The sequence below is a fragment of the Nerophis ophidion genome, linkage group LG03 (assembly GCF_033978795.1).
Source record: "Nerophis ophidion isolate RoL-2023_Sa linkage group LG03, RoL_Noph_v1.0, whole genome shotgun sequence".
In the NCBI taxonomy this organism is placed as follows: domain Eukaryota; kingdom Metazoa; phylum Chordata; class Actinopteri; order Syngnathiformes; family Syngnathidae; genus Nerophis; species Nerophis ophidion.
Window position 1 is genome coordinate 20,461,801 of NC_084613.1, and position 23,888 is coordinate 20,485,688.

At 37.0% G+C, this 23,888-nt stretch overlaps 2 protein-coding genes and 1 long non-coding RNA gene across 3 annotated transcripts in view; 2 read left to right on the forward strand and 1 right to left on the reverse strand.

Annotated features, from left to right (window-relative positions):
- scamp2 (secretory carrier membrane protein 2) overlaps positions 1-5,034 on the forward strand; it is a 31,326-nt gene extending 26,292 nt beyond the window's left edge. Inside the window, exons 8-9 of the mRNA XM_061894546.1 lie at positions 2,443-2,560; positions 4,289-5,034. Of these exons, the coding sequence (XP_061750530.1) occupies positions 2,443-2,560; positions 4,289-4,438 (268 nt within the window). The 3' untranslated portion in view covers positions 4,439-5,034. The remainder of the gene's footprint in view (positions 1-2,442; positions 2,561-4,288) is intronic.
- A 698-nt stretch (positions 5,035-5,732) lies between these two features.
- The window catches only part of LOC133549293 (uncharacterized), a 34,509-nt gene continuing 16,353 nt past the window's right edge, over positions 5,733-23,888 (reverse strand). The window contains exons 2-3 of the long non-coding RNA XR_009806061.1: positions 7,213-7,336; positions 5,733-6,544 (exon numbers count right to left, since the gene is read on the reverse strand). This is a non-coding gene — a long non-coding RNA (uncharacterized LOC133549293). The remainder of the gene's footprint in view (positions 6,545-7,212; positions 7,337-23,888) is intronic.
- The window catches only part of map1ab (microtubule-associated protein 1Ab), a 77,002-nt gene continuing 67,554 nt past the window's right edge, over positions 14,441-23,888 (forward strand). The window contains exons 1-2 of the mRNA XM_061894547.1: positions 14,441-14,674; positions 19,967-20,068. Coding sequence (XP_061750531.1) covers positions 14,446-14,674; positions 19,967-20,068 — 331 coding nt within the window. The 5' untranslated portion in view covers positions 14,441-14,445. The remainder of the gene's footprint in view (positions 14,675-19,966; positions 20,069-23,888) is intronic.

Consider the following 23,888-nt stretch of genomic DNA (forward strand, 5'->3'; position numbering starts at 1 on the left):
AAGTCTTTAAAATTCTTACAATGTGAGATCCTGGATTTATTTTTCACATTCTGTCCCTCACAGTTGAAGTGTACCTATGATGAAAATTACAGACCTCTGTCATCATTTTAAGTGGGAGAACTTGCACAATCGGTGGCTGACTAAATACTTTTTTGCCCCGCTAAATGTGTTACACATGCTTGTATGATCATTAAACACATTTAACTTAACAAAAACGTCTCTTTCATAAATAAATAAATATAAATGATTTATATGAATGAGGTATATCCCCCTCGATTTGGTCAATTGAAAAGTAGCTCGCCTGCAGAAAAAGTGTAGGTGCCCATGGTTTACATTGTTTGCGTGGTTTCATGGGTTGAGTGTGGCTGGTGTGGTATTGGTAGTCTGGTGGGTACGATCGCCTTGCATCATTTACAGACCACATTGGTCTGACTACGGTCTTTTTGAAAAAAATCCCCAAAACTACCATACTGTCCTGGTGACTTTTCCTCTTTTATCCAGAATTTCTTCATTTTGACTTTCTCTTCTCACTCCATGCAAAGAATCAACCGCCAGACAACAAGATGGCACAACCAAAAATGATAGTTAATACTGTTTGTCACTCCCACTGATCTGTGTTCACTTCTGAGTGCCTCTGTTCATGCAACCAACCTTCCAGTCTATTCCGACAAAGGGAAAAAAATGGAACGTTTTATCGAACTTAGTTTCTATCGGTTATATATATATATGTGTGTATATATATATATATATATATACACACACACACACTATTATTGCAATAATTATTTTTAGATTATTGTTTCTGTTAAATTTTAGCATGTTTACGTTAGCTCCTCTTTCAGGGATACACCTCAGAGTCAAGTATTTTATTACATGACACATGTTAACTGGTAGCATGCTAACATTTGCATTACCAGCTTTTTAAAATTATTTTGAAGGGATACAACTCAGTCAAATATTATGTTAATTTATGTATGTTGACTATTAGCATGCTAGCTTTTTAGCAACTTTTGCTGGAGTCAAATATTTTACTTAACGCATGTTAACATGAGCATACTGGCTTTTTTTTTTTAGCTCATCTGTCTGGGATACACCTGGGAGTCAAATATTTTATTACTTGACACATATTAATTGGTAGCTTGGCATGCTAGCTTTTTTTCCCTATTCTGCATGGATACAACTCAGTGAAATATCTTGTTACTTTATGTATGTTGATGATTAGCATGCTAGCTTTTTAACAACTTTTGCAGGAAGTCAAATATTTTACTTTATGCATGTTAACATTAGCATGTTAGCTTTTTTTTAAAGATTATTTTGCAGAGATAACTCGACCAAATATTTTGGTACCTTACATATGTTAACTGTTAGCATGCTAGCTTTTTAGCCAATATTGTAGGCATACACCAAGTTCAAACATTTTGTTTTACACGTTTACTTTTAGCATGTTTACGTTAGCATGTTAGCTTTTTTTAGCTCATCTTTCAGGATACACCTCAGAGTCAAATATTTTATTAGTTGACGCACGGTAATTGGTAGAATGCTAATGTTAGCATGACAGCTTTTTTAACTTATTTTGCAAGGATACAACTCAGTGAAATATCTTGTTACTTCATGTATGTTGACGATTAGCATGCTAGCTTTTTAGCAACTTTTGCAGGAAGTAAAATATTTTACTTTATGCATGTTAACTTTTAGCATGTTAGTTTTTTTTAAAGATTATTTTGCAGAGATAACAACTCGACCAAATATTTTGGTACTTCACATATGTTAACTGTTAGCATGCTAGCTTTTTAGCTAATATTGTAGGCATACGCCTCAAGTTCAAACATTTTGTTTCACACGTTAACTTTTAGCATGTTTACATTAGCATGTTAGCTTTTTTTAGCTCACCTCAGAGTCAAATATTTTATTAGTTGACGCAGGGTAATTGGTAGAATGCTAATGTTAGCATGACAGCTTTTTAACTTATTTTGCAAGGATACAACCCAGTGAAATATCTTGTTACTTTATGTATGTTGACGATTAGCATGCTGGCTTTTTAGCAACTTTTGCAGGAATCAAAAATGTTAATCTACGCATAACTTTTAGCAAGTTAACATTAGCATGCTTGCTTTTTTTTTTAATATTATTTTCTAGGGAAACAACACAAGTCAAATATTTGGGTACCTCACATATGTTAGCTGTTGGCATGCTAGCTTTTAAGCAAATACGCATCAAGTTCAAACACTTTGTTCCATACGTTAAGTTTAAGCATGCTATTGTTAACATTTAAACTCATTTTGCTACTTGACGCATGTTTTTTAGCTTATTTTTCAGGGCTACACATATCAGGTCACTTTGCGCATGTTAACTGTTGGCTAATGTCTTGTCACAGATGAGCAAATAAGGTTGTTACCCCACAATACTCCCAAACGTGAAATTTTAACCATGTGTCTGCCGCAGCGGTTGGATCGCCGCCTTCTCGGTCATCGCTGGCAACAAGGCAGTGGGCGCCATCATGATCATCGTGGCCATCATCTTCACCATCTGTGCAGTGGTCTCTGTCGTCCTCCTCAAGCTGGTAAGTGTGCAGTGCCTGACCACAGACCTCCTGGTTCATACTCATTTATTGTGTTAACACTGACTATGCAAATTATTTTTCGGTCCTTTTTTTTAAAATACACTTACCAAATTCGAAGCATTCCACTTTCAACACATTCCACTCACCTTAGACAATTTTCAACGGTCCAAATACCACTGATTCCAACCTTTTTTTCGACCACTTTTTAATGGAGAGTAAGGGTCAAATATTTTATTTCATATGTTAATTTTTTGCATGTGTATGTTAGCACAATAGCTTTTTTAGCTAAATTTTGCAGAGATACACCTCAGAATGTAATGTTTTAATACTTTATGCACGTTAGTTGTTAGCATGCTAATGTTCGGCTGCTAGGATTTTTAGCTTATTTTGCAGGGATACACTTTTTAAGTATTTTGTTACTTGATGCATGATCATTGTTAACGTTAGCAAGCTAGCTTTTCTAGCTTATTTTGTAGACATACACCTCAGAGTCAAATATTTTCTTAATTGACACATACAGTGGGGCAAAAAGGTATTTAGTCAGCTACCGATTGTGCAAGTTCTCCCACTTAAAATGATGACAGAGGTCTGTAATTTTCATCATAGGTACACTTCAACTGTGAGAGACAGAATGTGAAAAAAAAAATCAGGGAGTTCACATGGTAGGAATTTTAAAGCTCTCACTGATGGAAGGAGGTTTTGGCTCAAAATCTCAGGATACATGGCCCCATTTATTCTTTCCTTAACACGGATCAATCGTCCTGTCCCCTTAGCAGAAAAACAGCCCCAAAGCATGATGTTTCCACCCCCATGCTTCACAGTAGGTGTGGTGTTCTTGGGATGCAACTCAGTATTCTTCTTCCTCCAAACATGACGAGTTGAGTTTATACCAAAAAGTTCTATTTTGGTTTCATCTGACCACATGACATTCTCCCAATCCTCTGCTGTATCATCCATGTATCCATTTTGGTATAAACTCAACTCATCGTGTTTGGAGGAAGAAGAATACTGAGTTGCATCCCAAGAACACCATACCTACTGTGATGGATGGGGGTGGAAACATCATGCTTTGGGGCTGTTTTTCTGCTAAGGAGACAGGACGATTGATCCGTGTTAAGGAAAGAATGAATGGGGCCATGTATCGTGAGATTTTGAGCCAAAACCTCCTTCCATCAGTGAGAGCTTTGAATGGTTGACCAAATACTTGTTTTCCACCATAATTTACAAATAAATTCTTTAAAATTCCTACAATGTGAATTCCTGGATTTTTTTTCCCACATTCTGTCTCTCACAGTTGAAGTGTACCTATGATGAAAATTACAGACCTCTGTCATCATTTTAAGTGGGAGAACTTGCACAATCAGTGGCTGACTAAATACTTTTTTGCCCCACTGTATAATTGTTGGCATCCTAATGTTAGCATGCTAGCGTTTTTTTTTTTTTTTTTTGCGATATGCCTTACTCAATTATTTTTGTACCTAACATATGTTAACTTTAAACATGCTAGCTTTTTAGCTAATTTTGCAAGCATGAGCCTCAGTGTCAAACATTTTATTTCACAGGTTAACTGTCAGCATGCTAATGTTCGCATGCTAGCTCATACTACTCGACGCATGTTAATTTTTAGCATGCCAGCTTTTTAACAAATTTTACGGATGATGTTTTAGACTGAAATATTTTATTTCACATATACTGCCAGCTAAAATTGTCATTGGTGCACCTGTGCAGGTCCACGGCATGTACCGCCGGACCGGCGCCAGCTTCACGAAGGCCCAGCAGGAGTTCTCGCAGGGCATCTTCACCAACAAAACATTCCAAACCGCCGCCGCCGGCGCGGCATCCTCCGCGGCGCAGGGAGCCTTCCAGGGAAACAATTAGCCGCCGCTAAGCTAATAGAACAGGTCAAGGTCTACGAATCATCAGGTGAGGGTTGATTAAGTGCAAGTGGGAATAACTCCAAGTAGAAGAAACTTTAAAAGAAACTGAGGCTTCCACCCCTCACCATTATCTTGAGGCGAAAGAACCACAGCTGGTGCATTGTGGGTAAAGCGCCTGAGAGACGTTGACTGATGATTTCACTTTGTTTTGGCTTTGTACATTTCTTTGCATCTTCCGTGTTAAGTGCGAGCGTGCTGGCAGGTGTGTGGCTTGTTTTTTTTGCGTGTCATTGATCGGCCAATCAAAACACCTCTCCAAGTCCTCCTTATTGCTTGACAAATTCCGATACGACACACACTTGTTCTGTCCCCAAACTTTTGAATCGCTTGCTAACAAGTTGGCTTAGAAAACAAAACTACCTGGAAAAAAACAATGCTTCTAGAACATCAAACTTGATGTACTTTTTGCATTTTCACTCTTTATTTACAATTTGAAAATAACACTTTTTGTATGGATGTATATTTTCTATTGGCTTTCTCATTGACTAATGTTTATCGTTAGACACATATGAACACTATATATATATATATATATATATATATATATATATATATATATATATATATATATATATATATATATATATATATATATATATATATATATATATATATATACATATGTATGTAAATATGTGTATATATATGCATATATGTGTATATAAATATACACATATATGCATATATATACACATATTTATACATACATATGTGTGTATATATGTGTGTGTATAAATATATGCATATATATGTACATAAGTACACATATATATATGTACAGTACACATATGCATATACACATATACACATGTATTTATATATATGTATACATACATACATGTTTGTATATATATGTATATATATATATATATATATATATATATATACATACACACATACATACATATATATATGTATGTATATATATATATATATATATACATACATATATATATGTATGTATATATATATATATATATACATACATATATATATGTATGTATGTATATATATATATATATATATATATACATACATACATGTTTGTATGTATATATATATGTGTGTATATATATATGTATATATATATATCTATCTATATATATATATATATATATATACATATGTATATGTATGTATATATATATACATACAAACATGAATGTATATATATATATGTATATATATATATATATGTATATATATATATATACATATATATACATACATGTTTGTATGTACATATATATATATAAATGTAAATAAATATAAAGCAGAATTCAAAGACGGTTTATTAATACAAAAACATTCAATAAATAAATGGATCCAGCATCCTGATTGTCAAAATATATATTTTTGCCTTAATTGCTGCAGTTCACTTTTTTTTTTTTGTGAAGGAATTTAATAAAATGTTTGCCTTTGAATACTTTTATGTCTCTTTGCTTTTTCTTTACTTTTGTGTAGTTAGTGTCGTGGCAAAATGTTTCTTGTAGTAATTTCTCGTCCAACAATGTAAGTTTAAGTAACAGTCCTCGTGTGATATATGTTGTATCGCTTCCCTACGCCAAATCGCCCTGTTCTGTGTCTAAAAGATAATACTCTACATCAATTATAGGATTTGCCGGAAAAGCTGGAGAGGACCAAAAAAAAATTAAAAAAGATATGACTCTTTTTTGGGCTTCCTGGTGGCAGAGGGGTTAGTGCTTCTGCCTCAAAATACGAAGGTCCTGAGTAGTCAGGGTTCAATCCCGGGCTCGGGATCTTTCTGTGTGGAGTTTGCATGTCCTCCCCGTGACTGCGTGGGTTTCCTTAGGGTACTCCGGCTTCCTCCCACCTCCAAAGACATGCACCTGGGGATAGGTTGATTGGCAACACTAAATTGGCCCTAGTGTGTGAATGTGAGTGTTGTCTGTCTGTGTTGGCCCTGCGATGAGGTGGTGACTTGTCCAGGGTGTACACCGCCTTCCGCCCGATTGTAGCTGCGATAGGCACCAGCGCCCCCAAAAGGGAATAAGCGGTAGGAAATGGATGGATGGAAGTTCATAGACTGTGAAAAAATAATAAAACAATGCAATATTCAGTGCTGACAGTTAGATTTTTTTGTGGGCATGTTCCATAATTATTGATGTTAAAGATTTATTTTTTTGTGAAGAAATGTTTAGAACTAAGTTCATGAATCCAGATGGATCTCTATTACAATCCCCAAAGAGGGCACTTTAAGTTGATTATTACTTCTATGTGTAGAAATATTTATTTATAATTGAATCACTTGTTTATTTTTCAACACATTTTTAGTTATCTTTATATCTATTTTTTCCAAATAGTTCAAGAAAGACCACTACAAATGAGCAATATTTTGCACTGTTATCCAATTTAATAAATCAGAAACTAATGACATAGTGCTGTATTTGACTTCTTTATCTATTTTTTTCAACCAAAAATGCTTTGCTCTGATTAGGGGGTACTTGAATAAAAAATGTTCACAGGGGGTACATCACTGAAAAAAGGTTGAGAACCACTGAATTAACATTTATTAACACACAAAAGTACCGAAAATAGGTACTTTTGTGACACTGTGAACAGTGTCCATTCCTAGTGATGTAACTAATTGAATAAGTAAATAAATAATACGTTAATTAATAATAATAATAAGGCCTCTATTTGAGGAAATACGTTAGCAATAAAACAATTGTTGAAGCATCAGATATGTCCTACTTGAATTAGAGGTGACCTGCAGTTACGGAGGTTGTCCGGCAGAGGGCAGCATCTCCCATCCTGTCTGTCTCCCGCCGGATGATGGATGACGGTGACTCAACTCCTCTGCAGGAATTTGGTACATCTTCAAGGAAAAAAACATGCATGTCATTTAATCGAACCCAAAACCAATGAGTCATTTGTACATTTAATGGAGTCATGTGTTTGTTTGTTTTTTAAAGTCACAAGGCAGCGTCCCCCAGCTTTTTTTTTGCACTGTCACTACCTGAAAGATCACTTTCACTGCAAACGTTGATTCGAAATCGGAGAAGGCTCTGCTTCCTCCCAACCAGTCTGCCAGCATGCTCAGTCAGCATCCTCACTCCCGCCCGCCTCCACAAGGGATGGGCGATACTGAGGGGGGAAATCAGTCCGATACTAGGGCCAGTATTACCAATACAATTCTTAAAGATCAAAACACGGTATCAATATTTAATGCAAACTCATGATCAATAAAGGCTTTTGTGAACAATAATAATACGTTTTATTTGTGAAAAACACTTTACATTGAATAAACAACCTCAAAGTGCTACAGTGTATTAACAAATAATAATAATACAAATAACTACAACAGCCTAATAGCTAGAACTAGTATGCATACATCTAAAAAAATAGGCTTTTAAAAAAAGTTTTTTTAAGCCTTTTTTAAAAGCATCCACAGTCTGTGGTATCCTCAGGTGGTCAGGGAGAGCATTCCACAGAGAGCAGAAAGCCCGGTCTCCCATTGTTCCCAGCTTTGTCCTTGGAGGCTGGTGGGGGTTAGCCTGTCCGGAGCAGAGGTGTCGTGTGGAGGATTTGGGGGTGAGTAGTTCTTTGAGGTAGAGGCGGGCATTTCCATGGAGGCACTGGTGGGTTAGTAGGGAGACTTTGTATTCAATCCTGAGTGGAACAGGAAGCCAGTGAAGGGATTTGAGAATTGGTGTGACATGGTAATGTAACAACATGCATTCACTTAAAATAATCCAAAGCATTCACACATGTTTTTTTTCCCCACACCAAAATTCATCTATTTATTCTTATTCTTCTTCTCCAGATTTTGCCGTGCCCCATCTTTCACATTTTTCATCCGATTCAAACCGTTCCAACTTTAAACTGTCCAGCCCATTCGGGAATCGCGGGCTTTCCCTTGACAAATTAAAAAAAATTCCCAGATTTCCCAAAATTCCAGGTTTTCTCGGGACATTTTTCCCATGCAAAATTAATTGGCCATTTTTCAAACTTCCACCATTTTTACATTTTTCAACGGATTCAAACCATTCCACCATCCTGCATATTCAAACTAAAATGTTTTCAAGTAAAAAAAATAATTCCTGGAATTCCCATTTTTTCAAACCCTTTTTTCTGTCAACGATGCCTTCCACCTTTTTCAACCCACTTCAACCGTTCCACCGTCAAATCATTCCTCTTAATCAGGACCAAAATCGAAGTTGTCTTTTGAAGTGGGAAAAATTCCTTGTTTTTTCAGAAATTCCCGGAATTCCGTAATAACATTTTTTAACTAAAAATGTTACTACTTCAACATTTCTCGACCGATTTAAAAAAAATTCCAACACCCACCATTTAAGCTCATTCAGAACATTCACATTTTCCAAACCGTTCCCCTTTTTCCCCCAATTTCCATTAAATTCCCATTGAAAAGAATGGGACATTTTTCAAAGTTCCAAAGCGCCCAATTCAAACCGTTCCAACTTCAAAATATTCAGCCTCTTCAGGAATTGTGTGCTCCCTTTCAACAATCGTAAAACAATTCACGGATTTCCAAGAATTCTCAGTTTATAGGGACAGTTTCTCCATTTAAAATGAATTGGCCATTTTTCAGACTTCGACCATTTTCACATTTTTCAACCGATTCAAACCATTCCACCTTCAACATATTCCACTCATCCTGCACATTCAAACTCTCATGTTTACAAGTTTTTTAAAAATTCCAGTAATTCCCCAGATTCCCTTTTTTTCTAACCCTTTATTCACCGTTTTTTCTGTTGACGACTTCTTCCACATTTTCAACCCACTTCCACCGTTCCACCGTCAAACCATTCCTCTTAATCAGGACAAAAATCAAACTTGTTTTTTGAAGTGGGAAAAATCCATGGTTTTCCTGAAATTCCAGGAATTATTTAACACGATTCCTCTATAAAAAAAAAAATGTTACTGCTTCAACATTTCTCGACACATTTGAAAAATTCCAACACCAACCATTAAGAACATACAAATTTTCCAAAAAAGTCTCTATTTTCCCAAAATTCCCAAATTTCAATGAAATTCCCAAGGGACATTTTTCAAAGTTCAACAACACCCACATTTTTTATCCGATTCAAACCGTTCCAACTTCAAAATATTCAGCCTCTTCAGGAATTGTGTGCTCCCTTTCAACAATTGAAAAAAAAAATATTCCCGGATTTCTCGGTTTTTAGGGACATTTTCCCCCATTTAAAATTAATGATCCATTTTTCAACCTATTCAAACCATTCCACTTTCAACACATTCCACTCATACTTCACATTCAAACTACCATTTTTTCAAGTTAAAAAGAATTCCAGGAATTCCAAAAATTCCTGTTTTTCTCAAATCCTTTTTTCTGTCGACGACTCCTTCCACATCGTTCTACCCACTTCAACCGTTCCACCGTCAAAACTCTTAATCAGGACAAAAATATAAGTTGTTTTTTGAAGTGGGAAAAATTTTAATTTTTTCCGAAATTCCAGGAATTCCATAAAAACATTCCTCAATTAAAAAGTTAACTACTTCAACATTTCTCAACCAGTTTGAAAAGTTCCAACACCAACCATTTAATTTAACCACATTTAATTCTCATTCAGAACATTCAAATTTTTCAAATCATTCCCTCTTTTCTCAAAATTCCCAAATTTCCATTTTTCCACAGTTCCACAGCACCCACATTTTTTATCCTATTCAAATTGTTCCATCTTCAAAATATTCAGCCTCTTCAGGAATTGTGTGCTCTTACAATTCTCAGTTCGAAGGGACATTTCCCCCATTCAAATATAATTATCCATTTTTCAAACTTCCACATTTTTCAACCTATTCAAACATTCCACTTATCCTGCACGTTCAAACTATCATTTTTTCAAGTAAAAATTTTTTTTTTTTAATTCCCATTTTTTTCCAAACCATTTTTTCTGTCGATGACTCCTTCCACATTTTTCTACCCACTTCAACCGTTCCACCGTCAAAACTCTTAATCAGGACAAAAATCCAAGTTGTTTTTTGAAGTGGGAAAAATTCCTTGTTTTCCCAAAATTCCAGTAATTTCGTAATACCATTTCTTAATTAAAAATGTTACTTCTTCAACATTTCTCGACCCATTTGAAAATGTCCAATACCAATTATTTAATCTCATTCAGAACATTCACATTTTCCTAACCGTTCCCCTTTTTTCCCAAATTTCCATGAAATTCCCATTGAAAAGAATGGGACATTTTTCAAAGTTCCACAGCACACACATTTTTTTATCCGATTCAAACCGTTCCAACCTCAAAATATTCAGGCTCTTAAGGAATTGTGTGCTCCCTTTAAACAATTGTAAAAAAAAAAAAAAAATCAGATTTCTTAGAATTCTCCGTTTTTAGGGACATTTTCTCCCATTCAAAATGAATTATCCATTTTTCACACTTCCACATTTTTAAATCTATTCAAACCCTTCCACTCATCCTGCACATTCAAACTATCATTTTTTCAAGTAAAAAAAAAAAAAAATCCAGGAATTCCCAAAATTCCCATTTTTTCAAACCCTTTTTTCTGTCGACGACTCCTTCCACATTTTTCTACCCACTTCAACCGTTCCACTGTCAAAACTCTTAATCAGGACAAAAATCCAAGTTGTTTTTGTAGTGGGAAAAATTCCCGTTTTTTCCGAAATTCCAGAAATTCCGTAATACCATTTTTCAATTAAAAATGTTACTACTTCAACGTTTCTCAACCGATTTGAAAAGTTCCAACTCCAATTTTTTAGGCTCATTCATAACATTCACACTTTCCCAACCATTACCTCTTTTCCCAAATTTCCATGAAATTCCCGTTGAAAGGAATGGGACATTTTTCAAAGTTCCAAAACGCCCACGTTTTTTTTTTTTTTATCCAAATCAAACCGTTCCAACTTCAAAATATTCAGCCTCTTCAGGAATTGTGTGCTCCCTTTCAACAAATGTAAAAAAAAAAAAAAAATCCCGAATTTCTTTGAATTCTCAGTTTTTAGGGACATTTTCCCCCATTCAGAATGACTTATCCATTTTTCACACTTCCACATTTTTCAACCTATTTAAACCATTTCAACATCAACACATTCCACTCATCCTCCACATTCAAACTATAATTTTTTTAAGTTAAAATAAAATCAAGGAATTCCAAAAATTCCCGTTTTTTTTAAATCTTTTTTTCTGTCGATGACTTCTTCCACATTGTTCTACCCACTTTAACCGTTCTCGCGTCAAAACTCTTAATCAGGACAAAAATCCAAGTTGTTTTCTGAAGTGGGAAAAATTCCTGGTTTTCCCAAAATTCCAGGAATTCCTACCATTTCTCAATTAAAAAAAGTTACCACTTCAACATTTCTCGACCGATTTGAAAAGTTCAAACACCAATTATTTAATCTCATTCAGAACATTCACATTTTCCAAAACATACCCTCTTTTCCCGAAATTCCAATTGAAAGGAATGGGACATATTTCAAAGCACTCACCCACATTTTTTATCCAATTCAAACCGTTCCAACTTCAAAATATTCAGCCTCTTCAGGAATTGTGTGCTCCCTTTCAACAATTGTAAAAACAAATTATAATACCCGGATTTCCTAGAATTCTCAGTTTTTAGGGACATTTTCTCCATTCAAAATAATTGGCTATTTTTCAAACTTCCGCCATTTTCACATTTTTCAACCGATTCAAACCATTCCGCCTTCAACACATTCCACTCATCCTGCACACTCAACTATAATTTTTTCAGTAAAAAAAAAAAAAAAAATCCAGGAATTCTCCAACGACGACTCCTTCCACATTTTTCAAACCACTTCAAACTTTCAATCAGGACAAAAATCGAAGTTGTTATTTAAAGTGGGAAAAATTCCCGGTTTTCCCGAAATTCCGTAGTACCTTTTCTCAATTAAATATGTTACTACTTCAACATTTCTCGACCGATGTGAAAAGTTCCAACACCAATTATTTAAGATCATTCAGACCATTCACATTTTCCAAAACATTCCCTCTTTTCCCGAAATTCCCAAATTTCCATAAAATTCCCATTGAAAGGAATGGGACATTTTTCAAAGTTCCACAGCACCCACATTTTTCATCCAATTCAAACTGTTCCAACTTCAAAATGTTCAGCCTCTTCAGGAATTGTGTGCTCCCTTTCAACAATTGTAAATAAACAATAAAAAAAACTCCAAGATTATGTAAAATTCTGTTTTTAGGGACATTCTCCCCCATTGAAAATGAATGATCCATTTTTCACACTTCCACATTTTTCAACCTATTCAAGCCATTCCAACATCAACACATTCCACTCATCCTTCACATTCAAACTGTCATTTTTTCAAGTTAAAATAAAATCCAGGAATTCTAAAAATTCCCGTTTTTTTCAAACCCTTTTTTCTGTCGACGACTTCTTCCACATTTTTCTACCCACTTCAACCGTTCCTGTGTCAAAACTCTTAATCAGGACAAAAATCAAAGTTACTTTTTGAAGTGGGAAAAATTCCTGGTTTTCCCGAAATTCCAGGAATTCCGTAATACCATTACTCAATTTAAAATGTTACTTCAACATTTCTCGACCGATTAGAAAAATCCCAACACCAACCATTTCCAAAACATTCCCTCTTTTCCCGAAATTCCCAAATTTCCATAAAACTCCCATTGAAAAGAATGGGACATTTTTGAAGGTTCCACAACACCCACATTTTTTATCTGATTCAAACCGTTCCAACTTCAAAATATTCAGCCTCTTCAAGAAATGTGTGCTCCCTTTCAACAATTGTAAATAAAAAATAAAAAACTCCCACATTTTCAAAAATTCTGTTTTTAGGGACATTCTCCCCCATTCAAAATGACTTATCCATTTTTCACACTTCCACATTTTTCAACCGGTTCAAACCATTCCAACATCAACACATTCCACTCATCCTTCACATTCAAACTGTCATTTTTTTCAAGTTAGAATAAAATCCAGGAATTCCAAAAATTCCCGTTTTTTTCAAACCCCTTTTTCTGTCAACGACTTCTTCCACATTTTTCTACCCACTTCAACCGTTCCACTGTCAAAACTCTTAATCAGGACAAAAATCAAAGTTGCTTTTTGAAGTGGGAAAAATTCCTGGTTTTCCCGAAATTCCAGGAATTCCGTAATACCATTTCTCAATTTAAAATGTTACTTCTTCAACATTTCTCGACCGATTTGAAAAATTCCAACACCAACCATTTCCAAAACATTCCCCCTTTTCCCGAAATACCCAAATTTCCATAAAACTCACATTGAAAAGAATGGGACATTGTTGAAGGTTCCACAACACCCACATTTTTTATCTGATTCAAACCGTTCCAACTTCAAAATATTCAGCCTCTTCAGGAATTGTGTGCTGCCTTTCAATAATCGTAAAAAAAAAAAAAAACATTTTCTAGAATTCTGTTTTTAGGCACATTCTCCCCCATTGAAAATGAATTATCCATTTTTCAACCTATTCAAACCATTCCAACATCAACACATTCCACTCATCCTGGACATTCAAACTAACACTTGGGAATAAGCGGTAGAAAATGGATGGACTTTCCCAAGTTCCAAACCAAATTCTGCTTTTCCTGGAAATTCAAATGCTTCAACATTCAAACTATTCTTGCACATATACTAAATTCTGTCAGCATTTCAGTTCAACTTCAACATCGGAGCATTCACACGCAATTCCTTCAGGAATCTAGTTATTAAAATCATTCGGCTTTTGTATCCGATTAGTTAAACATTAAAACAATGTAAAATTATAAATAAGTGGCTAAATAAAGGACAAGCGGTAGGCAATGGATGGATGGTTGATCGATCCTGCGGTCTGACGCTGCCATTGGTATCGATACTGTCGGTATCTGTATCGATCGGCCCACCCGCCAGCCTCCGCCCTACGTCCGCCATCGCCCGCCTTCACACGGTGCGCCCGTTGTCATGGCGATGGAGTCATCTCCGGGGCTTGTTGCCATGGAGATGCCGGTGCGGTCGGGTGCGCTCCCGGTGGTGGAGGAGGACGAGGGTTCGTGCGTGCCGCCTCACCCCGGGCTCGAGGAGCGACTGCGGTACCGATCGGGCGGCGGGAGACGGCGACGTCGCGGGGTGCCGTTCAACCGGGCCGGCCACTACATGCTGGTCGTGATCGGCGACATCGCCACCGAGCACCAGCTGGACGCCGCCAGAGCTCACGTCGAGTCCGGTGAGTGCCGCCCGTTGTTTGGCACTTTGGTTTCTGATTAGACGTCATCGGTCACGGTGCAGCATTGCAGCATCACGGAGTATTTATGACGTCACACTTTTGATGTTGCGTCACGTATGATCATGCGAGAGCTGTAGCAAATATTCATAAAGATAATAAACATGGAGCACATCCAGAAAGTTGTCCATTGGTTTACGTAATGTCACGTGACAAGCTTACTTTGATCACCCAACGTGTAAAAGTTGTTTTGAAATGTCAGAAAATGTGTTTTTTTTTTTAACTTAAATATTCACGGCCTTTGATGATGCCTTTCCTTTATGAATATGACGTCACGAGCTTATTGGAATTCCATCCATCCATCCATCCATTTTCTACCGCTTATTCCCTTTTGGGGTCGCTGGCGCCTATCACAGCTACAATCAGGCGGAAGGCGGCGTACACCCTGGACAAGTCGCCATCTCATCGCAGGGCCAACACAGATAGACGGACAACATTCACACTCACATTCACCTGTGCTTAATATTTTAGCAATCAAACTAAACATGTATTTGCAAACAAAATCATACATTTATATACACAAATAATGGATTGGAAAATGAAATAAAAATATATTTGCAAAAAAGTATTTTATCAACCAGGAAAGAATCGGCTACTCACTATCTTAGCCTGGCCAATTAAAAGGCTGCTCACATATTGTTTGGAGGAAGCCCCGCCCACAAGATTGAAGTTGATTTTAACAGAAAAATAACCATTAAACATATATGGAACAAAACCAATGTCTTTAACCCATCCATTTTCTACCGCTTATTCCGTTTGGGGTCGCAGGGGGCGCTGGTGCCTATCTCAGCTGTGTACAATCGGGTGGAAGGCGATGTACACCCTGGACAAGTCGCCCACACATCGCAGGGCCATGTCTTTAACCAAAATACTCATTTGCTTTTTGTTAACAATCAAAAACGTTTTTCATAACACAAAAGGTTTTGTCTGCCTGTTTTACACTTTTTAAATTTTTTCCAAGTTTTGTTTCCTTGTTTGGTGGTGCGGGGGCGAGGAAGCAATTTCAATCTTGTGGGCGGAGCCTCCTCTAAACGAAATGTTAGAAACATTTTCATTGGTCAGTTAATGAATGATGGCACGAATAATGATTACTTCCATCAATATAGTTTTGTTTACAATTCATTTCTTTTGTTCTAATTTATTTTTTGTTGTTATTGTTGTTGTTGCTGCTATTTTTTATTTTGTTTTGCTTACAAATTATTTTTAGGAGTGGGATGGGTGATTAGGAATCATCATCAGTCTTGTGGGCGGGGTCTTCTCTGAACAAATGTTAGAAGCATTTTTATTGGTCAGTTATGAATAATTACGTGACTAATGATTATTTCCGCCAAAATACTTTTGTTACAAATCTTTTTATGTTACGAATCTTTTTTTTTTTGCAAATTCATCGTTTTTGGGTTACAAATTATGTTTGGGTGGGGTTCGGAATCAATTTCAATCTTGTGGGCGGGGCCTCCTCTGAACAAAATGTTAAAATCATTTTTACTGGTCAGTGTTCAATATTGACGTAACTAATGGTTATTTCCATCAAAATAGTTACATTTACAAATCGTTTTTTGTTACAAATCTTTTTTTTTTATTACAAATAAAAACGTTTGAGGGTCAATTTTTTATTTTTTTGGGGTGGCGGGTGCAAAATACTTTTGTTTACAAATCCTTTTGTATTTCGAATCGTTTTTTTAGTTATTATTATTTTGCCAATTCATTGTCTTTGGGTTACAAATTATGTTTGAGTGGAGTTCGGAATCAATTTCAATCTTTTCAAACAAAATTTTAGAAGCATTTTTATTGGTCAGTCTTGAATAATGGCGTGACTAATTATTACTTCCGCAAAAATATTTTTTTTTACAAATCCTTTTATGTTACGAATGTTTTTTTATTATAATTTTGTTGCAAATTCATTGTCTTAGGGCAGGGGTGCCCATTACGTCGATCGCGAGCAACCAGTCGACCGCGGGGGGTGTGTCAGTCGATCTCCAGCCAGGCTTTAAAAAAAAAAGACCTAAAAATTAGTGATCATCAATCTTCACCAAGACGTCACTTAAATGACATTCACGGTACCGGAGGGTCTTGTGAGATGACGCTGGCTGCTGCAAGATCATTATTATGAAAATATGACCGAGAGGAAGGCGAGAAACACTTTTTATTTCAACAGACTCTCGCGCCGTACCTTCCGTCAAAACTCTAAAGGCCGACTGCATATTTCCTATCTTCACAATAAAAGCCCTGCTTCATGCTGCCTGCGCCAATTAAATACAGAGTCTCGGAAAACTGGCGTGCACAAGCGATCCCTCAGAAAGCTAGCGTGCACATCACTTGTGCACGCCAGCTTTCCGAGACTCTTATTTTGTTAGAGCAGGCAGCATGAAGCCGGGCTTTTATTGTGAAGATAGGAAATGTGCAGTCGGCCTTTAGAGTTTTGACGGAAGGGACGGCGCAAAAGTCTGTTGAAATAAAAAGTGTTTCTCGCCTTCCTCTCTGTCATTTTTTCATAATAATGAACTGGCAGCAGCCAGCGTCATCTCACAAGACCCTCGGGTGCCGTGAATGTCAATCAAGCAAGCTACAGAATTTGCCGCGAATGTTTTTCTTGTAAAGTGTATGGAAGCTGGATGAATTAGATGCCAAAAAACAACCACTTTCATGTGGTATTGTACAGAAAGGACAACTTTTTTTCTCCTCCATTTGAAAATGTGGGCGTTATCATCATTACTGTCTGATTCCAATCAATGCAAGTCATCAGAATCAGGTAATACACCAACTTATATTCTTGTCTTTGTGAAAGAAAGACATCTATATGTGTTACACATGCTTGTATTATCCATCCATCCATCCATTTTCTACCGCTTATTCCCTTAACTTATTTACAAAAATGTCTCTTTCATAAATAAATAAATATAAATGATATATATAAATGAGGTAGATCCCCTCGAGTTGGTCAATTGAAAAGTAGCTCGCCTGCAGAAAAAGTGTGGGCACCCCTTTTTAGGGTTACAAATGATCTTTGGGTGGGGTTCGGAATCAATTTCAATCTTGTGGGCGGGGCCTCCTCTAAACAAAATGTTAGAAGCATTTTTACTGGTCAGAGTGCAATATTGACGTAACTAATGGTTACTTCCACCAAAATAGTTTTGTTTACAAGTCATTTTTTTGTTAGAAATACATTTTTTAGAGTACAAATAATTTTTTTTTTTTTTGGGGCGGGAGGGGTCAATTTCAGGCAGAAGTATATCCAAACCAGGACTTGTCCCACTTTCTCTTCAGACTTCCATTCCAGTTTGGTTTGTAGCGACATCATTTTTGATACAGTTCTTGGACATGATCTCAGCAGTTTTAGCGCAGGTGTACCTAAGTGGCAGGTGAGTGTAAATATTTACTCCTATTTTGCTTGTGTGTTTACATACTGGGTGACACAACAATTCAAATACATAAATAAGAGCTGCATGTGCAACTCCAAACCAGGCGATTGGTACTGTTTTTACACGTGCCGCCATAGCAACTGCATGGGTCACATTTGACCCGCTTGTTTCCTACGCCGAGTCCTCATCATGCCTTAACTGTGGTCTTTAGCGTCACTGCAACGCTCTTTGCATCCAATTCACTTCCAAGTTTAAAGTTTGTTGGCGACTACAGTATGTGTCCACGTTCTTTTGTCGAACGGGCACAAATCTGGTCTTTTTGGAAGTTTTCGCAAGCATTCATTAAAACCAGTCACAAGTAAATGTTACAGCATTGGCCTCACTCCCGCACAAATCTGTGGATTGCGTGTATAAGCGGGTGCCTCTGCAAGCATGTGAGCCCCGATCAATAATCCTACACTCAATTTATAGTAAAAGTCCTATGGGTCAGAGAGTCCTGGGTTTACCCGAGAGTAGGGGCCAACCCAAGGGATAAAAAAGCGATGTGTAACTAATTAAGATTATTAATACTATTATAATTAAAAAATATAAAAACCCGCGGCTTTTTCCTCCTTTTCTAAAATTTTGACCTTAGTATCATATTTAAGGCAGCTTGAGGTTATTTGAGTTCACACAAAGTTAACATTCTTACAGCCTTGTACAGCTTCATATATACACACACACACACAGATTTATATGTATATACATACATATGTATACATACATACATATGTATACATACATACACCCACATTATGTATACATACACATTTATATATAACTATATACACACATTATATACATGTATAAATATGTACTTATATATACATGCATATATGTGTATGTATATATACACATAAATGTGTATATATGTACATATAAATAAATGTGTACATGTATGTATGTATGTATATATAAATGTAAATGAATATATACTTTGTATATATAATGTATATATTTATATATATGTATATGTATGTATGTTTTTATAATGTGTATGAGTATATACATATATATAACATGCATATATATGTATATACATATACATCTCTCTCTGTGTATATACAGAGCTATATATAGATGTGTGTATATATAAGTATATATGTACATATTACATACATACATACACATATATCATTTGTATATATATGTGTATATGTATGTACTGTACGTATATATATATATCTGTATACTCTGTGTATATATGTCTGTGTATATATGTGTGTATGCATATAAATAAATAAAAATACATAAAAAAATGAAAAATATTAATATGTGAATCTAAGTGTATATTTACTATAATATCCCAACCACTGCCATTGCACAGTGTTTACAACAGATAAACCCTTCATGTGTGAACCATACACAGAGAAAGTCTGCACTGTGGACGACAAACGACAATAATGCAGTTTCATTTTGTTATTATAATTATTATTAGGTACAGTATAATAAAACAGGAGAGTCATTTGACAATGACCTTTTTAGCGTGTGCTTTCACCGCCATCTAGTGTCTACTCTAAGTCTGTGCGGTATAAAAGGAGTGAACCATCAACACAGTATTTGTTTTGTGCTCAGGTGCTGTAATATTTTAGGTTACGGTTACTGAAACACTTCAAACATTGATGAAAAATTCATAAAAGTTGATTTAATGTCGTCGTTGTTACAACTTTTTCCGCAACTTTTTGAAATTCAAGCATTTCAGGACACAACAAATCACAAAGTCTCGGAGAGACTAACCCCCCAAACCGTTAACGGTGTGCAGGAGTCAAAAATGTCTGCCGACCACTGAACTATTGCCATGACACGACAGGAACCAAATATTCCTCTTCCCGTCTAGGAATCCGATCCTGGGACGTGGACCTGGCACGCTGCGACCTGGAGCAGCAGCTGCAGTTCTTCGTCACGCGCCACTCCGCCCATTTCTCCCCGGACGTCAAAGGTCAGTGTGCAGACCGCCGCGCCTTCTTTTTTTTCCCAGCAGACACGGCTCACGTGTTGTTCGTGCCGCTTTCACACGCCCCCGTGCCCATCTTCTGTCCGATCAAACGAAACCAATCAAGACTTTTTGCCTTCCATAGAACCGCGCGTATCGATTAGCGTCAATAACACTTCAATAGCGGCAGGGCAGGAACAGAGCGATAAGGAGGATCACGTTGCAGCAAACATTGCCTTGGTGGGAAAGTCCTCGCTTTCCACCAGGTGGATTTGGGCTGAGGAGGAGGAGGAGGAGGAGGAAGAGGGGTCATCAGTTTACCTTTAATCTCCTTCAAAAGCCTTTTCCATTGAAGTTGTTTCCTCAGGAAAACACTGCACTGCTGCTTCCTCAACTACTTGATTCGCAAGGAATTGGAAATTCTATTAAGACGACAGCATTAACGCCATTTTTGTGGAAAAGTAGGCCTCTCAGTGACGATCACAAACACATAACTCATCTGGCTCATACTTTGTTTTTAGTTTTAATTAATTTTTTTTAAATTTCATTTTCCGGTCCTCAAATCGATCATAATTTGGCCTTGCAGAAAGCTTCTCCGAGATGTTATCCAGTTTGCGATTTAGTGCAGGAATCGCCATCCCTTCAATCATGACAGCTGTGTGTGAACAAACACTGTCTGATCTACAAACCCCGTTTCCATATGAGTTGGGAAATTGTGTTAGATGTAAATATAAACGGAATACAATGATTTGCAAATCCTTTTCAACCCTACAAAGACAATATATTTGATGTTCAAACTCATAAGCTTTGTTTTTTTTTCAAATAATAATTAACTTAGATTTTCATGGCTGCAACACGTGCCAAAAGTAGTTGGGAAAGGGCATGTTCACCACTGTGTTACATCACATTCTCTTTTAACAACACTTGAGGAAACTAATTGTTGAATCTTTGAAAGTGGAATTTTTTTATGAAGTGTTCCTGAGCCCATGTGGTGATATCCTTTACACACGGATGTCGGTTTTTGATGCAGTACCGCCTGAGGGATCAAAAGTCTGTAATATCATCGCTTATGTGCAGTGATTTCTCCAGATTCTCTGAACCTTTTGATGATTTTACGGACCGTAGATGGTAAAATCCCTAAATTCCTTGCAATAGCTCGTTGAGAAATGTTCTAAAATTGTTCGACAATTTGCTTACAAAGTGGTGACCCTCACCCCATCCTTGTTTGTGGATTACTTAACATTTCATGGAAGCTGCTTTTATACCCAATCATGGCACCCACCTGTTCCCAATTAGCCTGCACACCTTTGGGATGTTCCAAATAAGTGTTTGATGAGCATTCCTCAACTTTATCAGTATTTATTGTGAAGTGAAGTGAAGTGAATTATATTTATATAGCGCTTTTTCTCTAGTGACTCAAAGCGCTTTACATAGTGAAACCCAATATCTAAGTTACATTTAAAGCAGTGTGGGTGGCACTGGGAGCAGGTGGGTAAAGTGTCTTGCCCAAGGGCACAACGGCAGTGACTAGGTTGGCAGAAGCGGGAATCGAACCTGCAACCCTCAAGTTGCTGGCACGGCCACTCTACCAACCGAGCTAAACCGCCCCACCTTTCCCAACTTCTTTGTCACGTGTTGCTGGCATCAAATTCTAAAGTTAATGATTATTTGCAAAAAAAAAAAATGTTTACCAGTTTTAACTTCAAATATGTTGTCTTTGTAGCATGTTCAATTGAATATGGGTTGAAAATGATTTGCAAATCATTGTGTTCCGTTTTTATTTACATCTAACACAATTTCCCAACTCATATGGAAACAGGGTTTGTAGTCCCATCAAAGCCAAACAATCAGCAGGTGTCCGTGAAGGAAGGGATTTTGGAGAGTTTTACTGCAATGGCCTCACTGGGGTAGTTCTGCAGCAGCGGCCTTGGCCGAGGCTGGCGTGGAAGGTGTTTATGTTAGGGTGAGTAAATGCAGTCCAATGGAATTGTCTACTCTAATTGTCCGTTTCTGGTCCTCAAATAGATAAGAATTTTGCCTTGCAGAGCGGAGAGCTTCTCCAAGATGTTATCCAATTGGCAATTTACTCCAGAAATCACCATTCCATCAAGCATGACCAGCAACTAACTGCGTTTGAACATAAACTGTCTGATCTAGTCCCAACATAGCCAAACAATCAGCAGATGTATGTGAGAGAAAGGGTTTTCAAGCAAGGTGGGGAAGGTGGTACCAAAGTGTAGGTTAGGATGTTTAGGCTAGGGCGAGGAGATGCATTCCAATAGATTTGTCTACTCAAATCCTCCGTTTCTGGTCCTTAAATAGATCAGAATGTTGCCTTGCAGAGCGGAAAGCTTCTCCAAGATGTTATCCAGTTTGCGATTTACTCTAGAAATTGCCATCCCATCAACCATGACAAGCAACTAACTGTATGTGAACATAAACGGTCTGATATAGTCCCAAGAAAGCCAAACCATCAGCATGTGTCGGTGAGGGAAAGGAATTTCAAGCAAGGTGTGGAAGGTAGTACCAAAGTGTAGGTTAGGATGTTTAGGCTAGGGCGAGTAGATGCATTCCAATAGATTTGTCTACTCAAATCTTCCGTTTCTGGTCCTCAAATAGATCAGAATGTTGCCTTACAGAGCAGAGCGCAAAGCTTCTCCAAGATTTTATCTAATTTGCAATTTACTCCAGAAATCACCATTCCATCAACCATGACCAGCAACTAACTGTGTTTGAACATAAACTGTCTGACCTAGTCCCAACATAGCCAAACAATCATCAGGTGTCCGTGAGGGAAAGGGATTTCAAGCAAGGTGTGGAAGGTGGTACCAAAGTGTAGCTTAGGATGTTTAGGCTAGGGCGAGTAGATGCATTCCAATAGATTTGTCTACTCAAATCTTCCGTTTCTGGTCCTCAAATAGATCAGAATGTTGCCTTGCAGAGCGGAAAGCTTCTCTGAGATGTTATCCAGTTCGCGATTTACTCTACAAAATCGCCATCCCATCAACCATGACAAGCAACTAACTGTGTTTGAACATTAACTGTCTGATCTAGTCCCAACAAAGCCAAACAATCAGAAAGTGCCTGTGAGGAAAAAGGATTTCAAGCATCGGCATCACCGAGGCCGCCGTGGAAAGGGGTACCAAAGTGTAGGTTAGGATGTTTAGGTTAGGCCGAGTAGATACATTCCAAAAGATTTGTCTACTCTAATCGTCCGTTTGGACCATAATCAATTAGAGGAGGTAGTCAGTTTTACATACTTGGGGAGCATAATCAGTGTAGATGGAGGGGCAGATGAAGATATCAAATCCAGAATAGGGAAAGCAAGAACATCATTCAACATGCTTTTGATTGATTGATTGATTGATACTTATATTAGTAGATTGCACAGTTCAGTACATATTCCGTACAATTGACCACTAAATGGTAACACTCGAATAAGTTTTTCAACTTGTTTAAGTCGGGGTCCACGTTAATCAATTCATGGTACAAATATATACTATCAGCATAATACAGTCATCACACAGGTTAATCATCATAGTATGTACATTGAATTATTTACATTATTTACAATCCGGGGGGTGGGACGAGGAGCTTTGGTTGATATCAGTACTTCAGTAATCAACAATTGCATCAACAGAGAAATGGACATTGAAACAGTGTAGGTCTTATTTAGTAGGATATGTACAGCCAGCAGAGAACATAGTGAGTTCAGATAGCATAAGAACAAGTATATACATTAGAAGTACATTTGATTATTTACATTAGGTTGTTTATAATCCGGGGAGATGGGATGTGAATGGAGGAGGGTATTAGTAAAGTGTTG